Source organism: Nelumbo nucifera, chromosome 3 (assembly GCF_055504915.1).
Source record: "Nelumbo nucifera cultivar China Antique chromosome 3, China Antique-T2T, whole genome shotgun sequence".
Lineage (NCBI taxonomy): Eukaryota > Viridiplantae > Streptophyta > Magnoliopsida > Proteales > Nelumbonaceae > Nelumbo > Nelumbo nucifera.
In genome coordinates, this window is record NC_142651.1 from 12,197,141 (window position 1) to 12,210,504 (window position 13,364).

The 13,364-nt window shown below is 40.9% G+C and overlaps 1 protein-coding gene across 2 annotated transcripts in view; it reads right to left on the minus strand.

Moving 5' to 3' along the window:
• The window catches only part of LOC104596308 (phosphatidylinositol 4-kinase alpha 1-like), a 97,793-nt gene that overhangs the window by 21,339 nt on the left and 63,090 nt on the right, over positions 1 to 13,364 (minus strand). The window contains exons 15-20 of one of the 2 annotated variants that reach the window (XM_010257385.3): positions 3,121 to 3,304; positions 2,848 to 2,984; positions 2,573 to 2,726; positions 984 to 1,250; positions 767 to 844; positions 567 to 614 (exon numbers count right to left, since the gene is read on the minus strand). In XM_010257385.3, coding sequence (XP_010255687.1) covers positions 567 to 614; positions 767 to 844; positions 984 to 1,250; positions 2,573 to 2,726; positions 2,848 to 2,984; positions 3,121 to 3,304 — 868 coding nt within the window. Of the gene's footprint in view, positions 1 to 566; positions 615 to 766; positions 845 to 983; positions 1,251 to 2,572; positions 2,742 to 2,847; positions 2,985 to 3,120; positions 3,305 to 13,364 lie in introns of both variants that reach the window. The other variant, XM_010257379.3, reaches the window with a different exon arrangement.

Genomic DNA, 13,364 nt, shown 5'->3' on the forward strand with positions numbered 1-13,364 from the left:
CTCTTTTGATGACCTATGGAAAAGCTGGTTAGCAGTGGCTAATACTTCTACCAAGAAGGAAAGACATGGGGTTGAATGGATGCCACCAGGGGAGGAGTTTATCAAGCTGAACTTTGATGGAAGTAGCCGAGGAAATCCAGGGCCTTCAGGCATAAGAGTGCCGAGAAACAAAGATAGTAGCATTATATCTTTGTACTCAGATCCTGCGGGTGTGGGAGACTCTTTAAGGGCCAAATTACTTGCTGCTGTACAAAGAATCCAGCTTGCAAACCAGCTAGGCATAGAGCATCTGATTATTGAAGGGGATTCCCAGGTGATAGTGGGTTGACTGAAGGATCCGGACACTGTGATTTGGGGTTTTAGAGATCTTCTCAAAAAGGTTAAATGAAGGAATATGACAATCAGAGTTCAATGGGTAGGCACACCAGCAAACTCAATGGCTAGAACAAAAATTACCAAATGGAATCATTACGACAGTGAAATGTCTATAAGTTAATATAGGTCTTCATTATCTCAAAATGATTTCATTATGCTTGATTTTGAAAAATATAAACACATATACACACCTTCCCAGCACTTGCATCTTTCCCTGATTCTGGAGCACATGTTTCTCCCTGCCAATTGTATAAACCATAACTTCAAAGTCAATTCAAGATCAAACATTTAAAGCACATATCGATTATTAAAGTGTTCCAGTATATCTTCTAGTGTTGACACCAAAGTAGAGCCTTGCTAGGTTTAGAGAATAAAATATAAGACACAACACCTGAAGATGCCAGATCAAAATATGAGCAAATATATCACTTCTTTGAGCTGCTCGAAACAAATATCCTTCTACCAACTTCTGCATTAGCAATAAAATCATCAAAAGAATGAAAATACATAATAGGACATGACTAAGGAATTGGTAACTGCAACAAACAGGCTATGCATATAGGAAATGATCATGACAATAGCATAATGAACATCATGTGATGACATACCCCTTCATCATATCGCAGAGCCTGCACCAACTGTGGCATGAAAAAAGTCACACGTTCAGGAGGATAGGACTCCAAAACTCTAAGAACATAAGCCATGACGCGTGGATGACCCTTGTATGAAGGAGTGAGGAACTCAAGAGCCTGTGTAATTGAACAAGCAGCCCAGTGTGGCAATTGTTGTAAAATCACTGAATTCTCCTCAACGGCCTTTGGAGTGACAAAAAATGGCAATGCTTCAGGTATGCAGCGAATATCTAATATGTGCAACTGCATGAAAAAAAAAGCATCAAAGCCTCTCTAAATACAGATTGTAAAGTGTACATTAAATTATACTTCTTAATTAAATGCCTGTTAAATATCAAAAAAGGAAAAAAAAAAACACCATCAAAGCTCAAAGTAACAGAAATCATGAAAAAAAAACAGGGGTGGAGGACTCAGGAATGACCGAAGGAAACAACATAAAGCTTCTGGTTCATGTGCAGAAAGAGAAACATCACAAACATGGGGCATTGCCACAAATGAACTTTTTTTTGACAGTAAAGAGAAATTTTCATTAATAAGAAAAACATAAAAAAAGTACAAATTTGGGTAATAAGAAAATCACCACCAAGTACAGCAATGGAATACAAGAGGAGAAAATATTTTTTTTTAATGCAGATAAACAATTTGGAGTGGTTTTAATTAGGACTGCTAAGAAAATAATGGGTTTAAAATAAAGAAAAGAAAGTGCTCTTATAGTGGAAAAGTACAGTTGCAGGTACAACTTTCACAGAACAAAGTGCAGCTGTTGGTAACATAGAGTGCTGCTGGCAGCAACATCACACAGAAAAGAATCAGAGAAAGTTGAAAGATAAGGTATTGTAGCGAAACTCATATAGAAAATTGGTTCTCTATTAAGAAAAGAGCAATAGAATAATAGAGGAACAGAAGAGAAAAATTCAATAGAGGATGGAAAGAAGGGAAAGATATATACCCAAACAGGTGCCTTAATAAAAACAAATAAATAGTATATTTTTCTTTAGATTATTACAGGTGGTTGGCCAGCCCACTTTTTACTCTCCTACCGATGTTACAGAAAATTAGGTCTCTCTTATTCTCCTAAGAGAAGCCCTAATAAGTAGGCCAACTGAACTTTCTTGTAAACTAACTAGGACTCCAAATCTAAGTCCCTAATATAACTCCTAACAACGTGGGATCTTTTCAACATCAATGTAACTCAAACAGATAACCAATATGTCTCAATAAAACTGGAAAAATAGAACCAATCCAACAGTATGAATAATTATGAACATGCATTGAACCTCTTCACAAAAGAGATCAAAAAGGGTACTTCCGAAGATTTTTCAGCAACAGGGGTTGCCTCAGGGTTAGTTGGAATTGTTGGCCCGCTTCTGAAATCCTCCTAAAAATTGGCTTTCTTCCCCAAGTTGCTTCTTTTCTTTTCTTTTTTTTTTCTTCTGCATCTACATCTTTGTACTAAATGCGGTTGCAATTAATCTCATCATCACTATGTACATTTTGTCTCCATTTCATTGTAGCTTCTAGAAAGAAATATGAAAATGGAAATTTTAAAAGAAGTTGTAGCATACCTGAACTAGTTGGGTTACTTCAGCTTTCAAAGAGGAAATTGTTGGGAACCTTGAAACCAAGCACAAAGCAATCCGAGGATCCACAGAAAATGCAATCCTAGCATATTCAGCCCATTTCTCTGAGCTAAGTTTAGGCCTAGAAGACAAGTTATCCCTGTTGAGGAAAAGGCTTAAGCCAGTAAGAAAATAACCAAGGTATTAAAATCATGAAGAATATCTGGGGAGCACTATCTAACCAGCGTCAAGACTAAAATCAGAAACTTAATGAAGTTTACTTTGAATTCAAAGGTTGTGCCCAGACTTCAAGCCGATCAGTTTCATGCTGGCAAAGCATTAACAGTAACTGCTTTCGTTTTTCCCTTCCAACAGCATAGTTTTCCATTTTGCCCCATATGGGATGATAATGATCCTTCTGCACAGAATTATTATGCCCTATGAATTAGTGGGGAAAAAAGCAGTATACTTGAAATCCTTATACATGGGAAATACTTGTTCAGCAACTAAGTCATTACTCAAGCTTTTCTCCAGGTAGTAAAATTAATTCCTACCATATCACCCAAAGAACCTTCATTTTCACGTCCCTGCCCTTTCAGAGATGAATCCGATTGATCCACTCGCTCATTCAAAAGATAATGGACAAATACAGAAATGGATTGAGCCTCACTCTGAGCAAAATTCTTGTTGTTTGTATCATACCACTCAGGCTCATAAGCAAACCAACCCAGGGCGGCACTGCAGCATGCACAGGAATCCAAGTTCAGATTTCATATGGAAACACATAAAATTAGGAAACCTTTTAAACTAAATAAATAAGAAAATTCCCAAATTCAGGTGAAATAAGGGATAATAAATGAACAACTGTTATCTCTCCAAACAGGTAATGCAACAGTCTTTCACTTTCTATTTTAGAAAACCTTTTATTCACTAATAAAAAGTATGTCAGTACTGGCATACACACAGAAGCAGAAGTAAAAAATTTGCACCAAAATTAGCATAAAAAACAGATGAAAGACATCAACATGTATAGTTCATTGAATTCTCACAAGAAACCACTCAGCACCACAGTAAGAGACACTGCCAATCTAATTTCAAAAGACAAAAATAAATCATAAAGTTCCTAATACCTTGTCTGCAGCTTCCTAGACCCTAGTTCTTTACAGCAATGGACCAGTTAATGAGACATGAAATCTACCACAGTTGCATTTTTTAAGGTAAATAAAAAAGACTTCTACCACAGTTGCATCACTTACACCCTGCTGCAGTGGAAGCATTTACTTGGTTGCAATCCTTGAACAACATTTTCACTATTGATCATCTGAAAGGCTAGAAGATATTCCATGAAATGCCTTTGCTTCATGTATAAAACAGTAAAAGCTGAAAATATGTATCATATATTTCAATTAATTCATCCAGTGTATAGTTTTGGATTTCACTTGGGCATATTTTCCAGGACACCTGGACTATTAGAAGATCAAATTCTACTCATATTCAACCACATAAAAAATTCTAGTGTTGCCATTTGGGGAGCAGTACAAAATTTGTTTAAGCATCAACCCTTTTGTAGTCTGTTGGGGCATTCGGAAAGGAAGAAACAGGCATATTTTTTACTGCAGCAACAATCCAGTAGAAGAATTGTGGCTCACCCTCACTCTATGATGGCAGAACTGCTTTGGATCATCTAGAGTTCAAAGACATTAACAGAAGAGCATTGGATGCTTATTTTAGGGTTATTGTGGACATTGATACCAATTATGAAGAGATATTGTTCTTGGGCTGTTCATTTTACTTTAGTTGGTTTTCTCTATTTTCTTTTGATAAGGTGACATGTCTTCACCTTTGTTGAGAGAGTGAGTTATATACTTCAAGAACATTTTTGCATTTCTTGTTTTTTCTATCTGGGGTAATATTGTGATGTACAAGCCACAGCACTCAAGTATGCAGGGGCATGTGAAAATTCTGAAAATATCAGGAAAGGGAAACAGCAACTCCTCTAATTTTACTAGTTAATTTTTTTTCCAGTAGGTATTGGATTAAAAGATCAAAAATTACATCAACAACCTGTTGAAGTTTGACCTGCCATAGAATTCTGTCTTGTTCGTTGACTGTAGAGTAAAGTAGACAGCAAGAAGTAGGAGAGGAAAGAAGAAAAGAGAGAAGAGAGAAAAGAGAGAAAGGCTGGTTCGAATTAGGGAAAAAAGTTAATCCCTTGATTCGGCCAGACCTATTATTATATTATTGACTTATTGAAAAAGACTTGAGTGCCCTTCTTTAAGTAAGAGGACTCGAACTAACATAACAGTACACATCAGCACACTCAACAAGTACAAAGACTGAAATACCCCTTTACTAACACCACTAACACTCCCCCTCAAGCTGGTGAGTATATATCATATAATCCCAGCTTGTTACATATGTAGTCCACTCTCCCCCGACTCAAGCCTTTTGTAAACAAGTCTGCCCACTGGTTTCCCGTACTAACATATGCAGTTTCTATCACCCCATTCAGCACCTTCTCTCTCACAAAATGACAGTCAACTTCGATGTGCTTGGTTCTTTCATGAAACACTGGATTGGAAGAGATATGAACCGCTGCCTGATTGTCACAGTAGAGCTTCATTGGAGTACTGATGTCATATCCTATCTCCTGTAGAAGGTTCCTCAGCCACACTAGTTCACAAGCAGTATGTGCCATGGCCCTATATTCCGCTTCTGCACTGCTTCTTGCCACAACTGTTTGCTTCTTACTTTTCCATGTTACCAGGTTACCCCCCAGAAAGGTGCAATAGCCTGTGGTAGATCGTCTATCAGACATAGAACCTGCCCAATCAGCATCGGTGTATCCTTCTACTACCAGTTTTCCACCACTTCTGTACAGCAAACCACGACCAGGAGCTCCTTTCAGATACCTCACAATCCTTAGCACTGCATTCCAATGTGGGACCAAAGGTTTCTGCATGAACTGACTCACCACACTAACCGCAAATGAAATATCTGGCCGAGTAATGGTTAGATAGTTTAGTTTGCCTACAAGTCGTCGGTATCTGCCAGGCTCTTCAAACACTTCACCTATATCACTGCTCAGCCTCGTATTTGTTTCCATAGGTGTCTCAGCCGGTTTAGTACCCAACAATCCTGTTTCTTCCAGTAAATCAAGCACATATTTCCTCTGGCACAAATTAATGCCATGCTTAGATCTTGCTACCTCTATGCCCAAAAAGTATTTCAACTTGCCAAGGTCCTTTGTCTGAAAGTGTTCCTGTAGGAATGCCTTCAATCTGTCAATGCCCATTTTATCATTCCCAGTCACAACGATATCATCCACATACACCACCAATATTATTTTACCTGCCGAAGAGTCAAGACTGAAGACAGAGTGATCAACTTGGCACTGTTTCAGACCAAACTTCTTGACCACCTCACTGAACCTACCAAACCATGCTCGAGGGGACTGTTTAAGTCCATAAATAGCCTTCTTAAGTCTACATACCTTACCATCCTCCCCCTGAGCAACAAACCCAGGTGGTTGCTCCATGTAGACCTCCTCGAGCAAATCCCCATGCAAAAAGGCATTTTTGATATCGAGCTGATGGAGAGGCCAACCAGACATAGCTGCAAGAGAGATGACGACACGAACTGACCCTATCTTAGCAACCGGGGAGAACGTCTCCGTGTAGTCAATGCCATAGGTTTGGGAGTACCCTTTGGCAACCAGTCGCGCCTTCAGGCGCTCAACACGACCATCTGGCAAGTACTTAACACTATACACCCACTTACAACCGACAGCCTGCTTCCCAGGAGGAAGAGCGGTGAGATCCCAAGTGTGATTATGATGCAAAGCAGAGAGCTCTTCTTCCATAGCACGGCACCACTCTGGAGAGGTAAGGGCTTCCTGGACATCCTTAGGAACAACAACGGAGGATAACAAAGATATGAACTGGCGATGGGAAGCGGAGAGGTGGGTAAGTGAAACAAAATTGGAAATAGGGTGAAGGGTGCAAGTACGCTTACCTTTCCGTAAGGCAATAGGAAGATCTAGGTCGGAGGCTGGTGTCGAAGCTGGAGCTGGATCTGTCGACGGTGATGAAGCTGGAGGAGCTGCAGCCGGTACACGTGGGCGATGTGTATACACGTGACGGATGGGTGGACGGTCAACCAATGGTGGCACCGGAGGCAAGGACGTAGGCATGACTGGAACCAAAGGAGGTGGATCAGCCACAGGAAGAGGAAGAGGAGGTGGTGATGTGGGGGAAGCAGCAGCACCGGACCCCACGAAGAACGGAGTAGACTCAAAGAATGTAACATCAGCACATACCAAGGAACGACGAGAACTAGGATGATAACACTTGTACCCTTTCTGAGTTCGGGAATAACCAAGGAAGATACACTTCATGGAACGTGCATCTAACTTGTCAGTCCCAGGACTCAGATTATGAACGAAGCAGACACACCCAAATACCCGAGGAGAAAGCGGAAACGGAGACATGTTGGGGAATAAGACACTAAAAGGAGAACGACCATCAAGGATAGACGTGGGCATCCGATTAATTAAGAAACAAGAGGTGAGCATTGCATCGCTCCAAAAAGTTTTGGGAACATTCATGTGGTGCATGAGGGAGCGTGCCGTTTCTACAAGATGGCGGTTCTTTCTCTCAGCAACCCCATTTTGTTGCGGAGTATAGGTACATGAAGTTTGGTGTATAATGCCATGTTGGTCCAAGTATTCTCGAAAAGATGAAGACAAGTATTCACGACCATTATCAGAACGGAAAATTTTGATGTGAACACCAAATTGATTGCGGATCTCAGCATAAAATTTCTGGAAGATGGAAAATAATTCACTTCTTTCTTTCATTAAATAGAGCCACGTCATTCTTGAACAGTCATCAACAAAAATAACAAAATATCGGTATCCATTATATGACATCACTTTATAAGGGCCCCAAACATCTGAATGAATTAAAGAAAAAAGACTCGACACACGGTTATCGACCCTAGAACGAAAGGGAACACGATGGTGTTTCCCAAATTGACAAGACTCACAATCTAAAACAGAAAGTTGACTCAATGAAGGGACTAAGGACTGCAACACTTTCAGCGAAGGATGACCAAATCTACAGTGCCACTGGAGAGGAGAAATGGATGACTGAAGAGCCGTTGACGTTCGTCCACCACCATCAAGATAATACAGTCCACCGGCTTCATGCCCTCCACCAATCTTCATCCCCGTCTTGAGATCCTGAAAAACACACATAGAAGGGTAAAAAGTGATGGAGCACTTAAGTGACTTGGTCAGCTTACTAACAGACATAAGATTAAATGGAAGCTTAGGTACATATAAAACAGAGGATAGGGATACAGGGTCTAGGTCAACATTACCAACACCACAGATAGATGACGTGGAGCCATTAGCAAGGGTAACAGATTGTGATGTTGAGCAATGAGTGAGAGATGAAAACACACCTGGAGTTCCCGTCATGTGATCGGAGGCTCCAGAGTCAATAATCCAGGGGTTGGGTGTGGATGCCAAACAAGCCATACCTGAGTGTGCAAAGGAAGCTGTGTTCTGCTGCGACTTGGATTGAACAAACCTCTCATACTCATCACGAGGAACACTCACCATCTCCTTGCCTGGACCATCTGAGGGAGTAGAAGGCATCGGGTCAGCTGACCGTTTCTCCTGTGTAGGGCTGAAACTGGTGTCACTAGTCATGGCATGGTTGGCCCACGTCGAGGGAGGACCATGTAAGTCATAGCAGTAGTTAATGGTATGTCCATCCAAACCACAATGAGTACACTTCCGTGGACCCGAGCCACGTCCTCTACCACGAGCTCCCCCTGAATCTCTGCCTCCAGTACGACCACCACCACGGATATGTGTAGATCCACCACTACCACTCCTGCCAGGCTGGGTTCCTCGAGTCCCACTTCTGCCACCTCGGCCTCTTGACACTGCAAATGCTGATTTATCGGAGACATTAGAGTCCATAGATCCAATGGAAGCCCTCCGAAGACGAGCAAACACCTCCTCTAAAGATGGAAGAGCAGATCCCCCTAGTATCTGGGCTCGTACTGGTTCATACTCAGACTTCAGCCCCACCAGAAACCGTGTTACATCAAGCTGCTCTCGCTGTTGCTGTTGAACTTTGACATCTGAAGTGAGAGGATGATAGACATTTAACTCATTACGGATATTCCTCACATTGGCATAGTACTCCTCAAGGCTCTGATTTCCCTGTTGCAGATTGAAGTATTCCTGATACAGTTGATATACCCTAGTGGTATTATCCTGACCTGAATACAGTTTCTTGGCATGATCCCACACCTCTTTGGCTGTGTCAAGAAACATGAAGTTCACACTGATTTTGGGTTCCATACTGTTCCACAACCATGTAATGATCTGTGCATCTTCCTGTTCCCAGTCTTCATACTCCTGAGAATTAGCGGGGGGTTTCTCCTCTCTTATATGCTTCACTTTCTTCTTCGCCTTCAGAAAAACCTCTACAGACTTGGCCCAAGGGACATAATTCTCTCCATTCAGTTTAATGGAGGTCATTTGGACATTCAGGTAGTCAGTAGATATCATGACACTAGGTTTACTATCACTGTTATCTGCCATTGCCGAACTCCCTTAATTCTGAGCACTGAATTAGGAGCACTACACACTGCACACTACACACAGACACTTCATCGAAATCTGCACACTGATTTCAACAGCTGAGAACTGCAACACCACAAACCCTACTCACCGAAGTCTGTACACTGATTTCAGCAGTATTAAATGTTGAAAACTACAACACCACAACCCCTACTCACCGAGGTCTACACACTGATTTCAGCGATATCAAAAGCTGAAAACCACACTTGTAACACCACCAACATTAATCCACAACTATAGGAAGCTTCACCATTAAGTAGACACTATTGCCATTCGAATCACACACAAACCAGAATAAACCCTAGCATAAACCCTAGCATACTGCAATCTGAGAACCCATCATGCGAACTGTACTACACCTCTCATGTATTCCATAACAAAAAAAAAAAATATATAAAAAAAACTTTACCTCATCGCCTGAAGGCCAACCATACGAAGGGCTGAGACACCACTGCACCACACGTACCAGCCCTAACTAGAGCTTAGAAACCACAGCAACCAATCACCAACGACACAATCGGAGGCATAGAGACCTCCTAGGGAAGAGGGCGATCACTCCTTTTCAGCCCTTTTCCCAGTCTCCAACTCACAACTAAGAACCCCAAGTGAAACCCTAATTCGAATGCGCAGAAGGCAGAATTCTAGCAAGTCTGATTTGGTGAACCTAGCTCTGATACCATGTTGAAGTTTGACCTGCCATAGAATTCTGTCTTGTTCGTTGACTGTAGAGTAAAGTAGACAGCAAGAAGTAGGAGAGGAAAGAAGAAAAGAGAGAAGAGAGAAAAGAGAGAAAGGCTGGTTCGAATTAGGGAAAAAAGTTAATCCCTTGATTCGGCCAGACCTATTATTATATTATTGACTTATTGAAAAAGACTTGAGTGCCCTTCTTTAAGTAAGAGGACTCGAACTAACATAACAGTACACATCAGCACACTCAACAAGTACAAAGACTGAAATACCCCTTTACTAACACCACTAACACAACCCATGTATAATGAGGAGCCAGTTGGAAAGTTTAGAGATGTTGAAAAGAAAAGAGAAGAAGTGTCGAGAATGCTTGGTGTGTTACTGTTCACACCAAGAGACTTCATTTTACTTCACAAGCAAAATTACAAAGGTGCCCTTAAATAGGTGCCCAAATACAAATATTCATAAAAGGACAGAAATGCCCTCACACTCTTAACACTCCCCCTCAAGCTGAGCATAGATATTTATCATGCCCAGCTTGTTCAAATTGTTGTCGAGCTTTGATTTGGGAACGCCTTTAGTAAGACAATCAGCCAACTAATCTTCAGACTTCACATATGGTAGACAAATCTCTCCACTGGCAACTCTTTCTCTAATGAAATGCTGATCAACCTCTATTTTTATACGATCATGTTGTACAGATTGTGGGCTATGTTTATGACAGCTTGATTGTCACAATATAATATCATTGGAGTATCAATATGCACTCCCATTTCTGTCAACAAGTTCTTCAACCACAACAAATCTAAGACACCATGTGCCATAGCTCTATACTCTGCCTCTGCACTAGATCGAACCACAATTGATTGCTTATTGCTTCTCCAAGATACAACATTACCACCCACCAAGGTACAATAGCCAGAAGTAGACCACCTATCATCAATAGAACCAGCCCAATCAACATCAGAAATGGCCTCTACTTTCAGATGCCCAGGATTAGAATACAACATCCCCTTTCCTGGACATACCTTCAAATAGGCAAGTATTCTATTCACAGCTTGCATATGAGATGATCTAGGCTTGTGCATGTATTGATTGACAACACTTAAAGCATATAATATATCTAGTCTAGTCAGACACAAGTAGAGAAGGTGACCGACAAGTCTTTGATACACACCTTTGCTAGGAAGGACATCTCCATCATCAACTCCCAACTTATGATTGGGATCAATTGGAGTTTCAGCCGGTTTACAATCCAATTTTCTTACCTCCTAAAGCAAATCAAAGACATATTTCCTCTGAGAAATATAAATTCCCCTCTTTGGCCTTGCGACCTCAATCCCTAGGAAATACCGGAGATTTCTAAGATCCTTAATTTCGAATTCAGTAGCAAGGAAAGACTTTAGTTCATCAATCCCAGAGATATCATCCCCTGTGATAACAATATCATCGACATACACTATTAACATAGTTATTTTTCCATTTGCTCTCCTAATAAACAGGGTATGGTCAGCTTGTGATTGTGAGAATCCAATTTTTAAGACAACTTTCCTGAATCTATCAAACCAAGCTCTAGGGAATTGTTTAAGGCCGTAAAGGGATTTCTTCAAACAGCAAACCTTTCCTTCACTCCCGGGGATGTTCACTCCAGGAGGAAGTTCCATGTAAATTTCTTCCTGAAAGTCTCCATTAAGGAAGGTGTTCTTAGGGATTGCAATTTTCCCCATTTCCTTGATCCCCATGGGAATCTGCCCTAAATGGGGCGGGGATGATTTTCCCCCCGCGGGGACGAGGATGGGGAAATTTTCATCCCCACTAGCGGGGATGGGGAGAGCACTCCCCACCCTGCGGGGACCCTGATCCCTGCCTTGTGGGATCCCCACTAATATATGTATATATGTATGCATACGCTATATGTGTATATATGTATATATGTATGCATACGCTATATATGTATATATGTACACATACATTATATGTTAATATTTTTAAAAATATGGTTGAATATGTTTGAATCTTTTCTAATAGGATTGTAAATTTTAATTATTTTATTTTTATTTTTTAAAGAAAATAAAAAACAAAAACAAAATGGTTAACATTATAAAAAATCACAGGGAATGGGGATCACCATGGGGACGGGGATGGGGATAACCTTGTCCCTGTTAGCGGGGATAGAGATGGGGATGAGGATGGGGAGAGGCTCCCAGTCCCTGCCCCGCCCCGTTGCCATTCCTAGGCATTCTTAACATCTAATGAACCACTAATGCCAAAACCGAGGAATAGGAGGCAAAGGAGGAGGACTACTACCAGTGTACCACCACAGGGAAGAGGAAGAGAAGAAGGATTGACAACATCAGTTGCAAGAATCAGCATACAAAAAGGAGTCTGATCTTCACTAACATTCTCCCCTTGAAGAGAAGGACGAGAGACGGAGAAGAAGGGAGTAGACTCAAAGAATGTGACATCTTTGGACACATACCATTTTCCAAAACAAGGGTCATAACAACGACACCCCTTTTGGATTGAAGAATACCCCAACAGACACACTAGATAGACTTTGGATCAAATTTCAGCCTAGAAGGACTCATGTCATGGACAAAGCAAACACACCCAAAAACCTTGGGAGGAAGATGGAATGTATCCTTATCAGGAAAAAGAAGTTGATGAGGAGACTAGAGGTTCAAGGTCCGTGAGAGTCTGTTAATAATAAGATATACAGTTGTTTAAGCAACATCCCCTCAAAACCGAGTTGGAACATGCATCTAGAATAACAAGCCTCTGGCAACTTCAATCACATGTCAGTTTTTCCTCTCCGATACCCCATTTTGTTGGAGAGTATGAGAGCAGGAACTCTAGTGAATTACTCCTTTTTCTTCAAGGAAGGATTGTAAGTGCTTCTCAAAGTACTCCTTGGCGTTGTCAAATCTAATAATCTTGATTGATCTTCTTCTCAAACTGTGTCTCCACCATACTGAAGAAGCCTTTCACAATAGAAGGAACTTCATCTCGGCTCTTCATCAAATACAACCAAGTATACCGCGAATAGTCATCAACAAAGAGAATGAAATATTTATAACCACCCATACATGGAATAGAATAAGGTCCTCAAACATCAATATGTATTAAATGAAAAGCAACATTACTTCTTTTGTTACTTGCAAAATAGGTGATTCTACATTGCTTTGATAGTTGCCAGACTTTACATTGTAGACCAGAACTAGACAAGGACTCAAACAAGCTAGGAAACAAAAACTTTAAGGAACCAAAAGGCACATGCCCAAGATGGTGATTCCACAATTTCAATTGACTTAGTTTCTCATCATGACAAGACTCAAACTGACACATCAACCCTAACATTGGAAACTGATCAAGAAGATAAACTCCATCAGCTTCATGTCCACTACCAATCGTCTTCCTCGTACTCAGGTCCTAAATGACACAATGAGATGG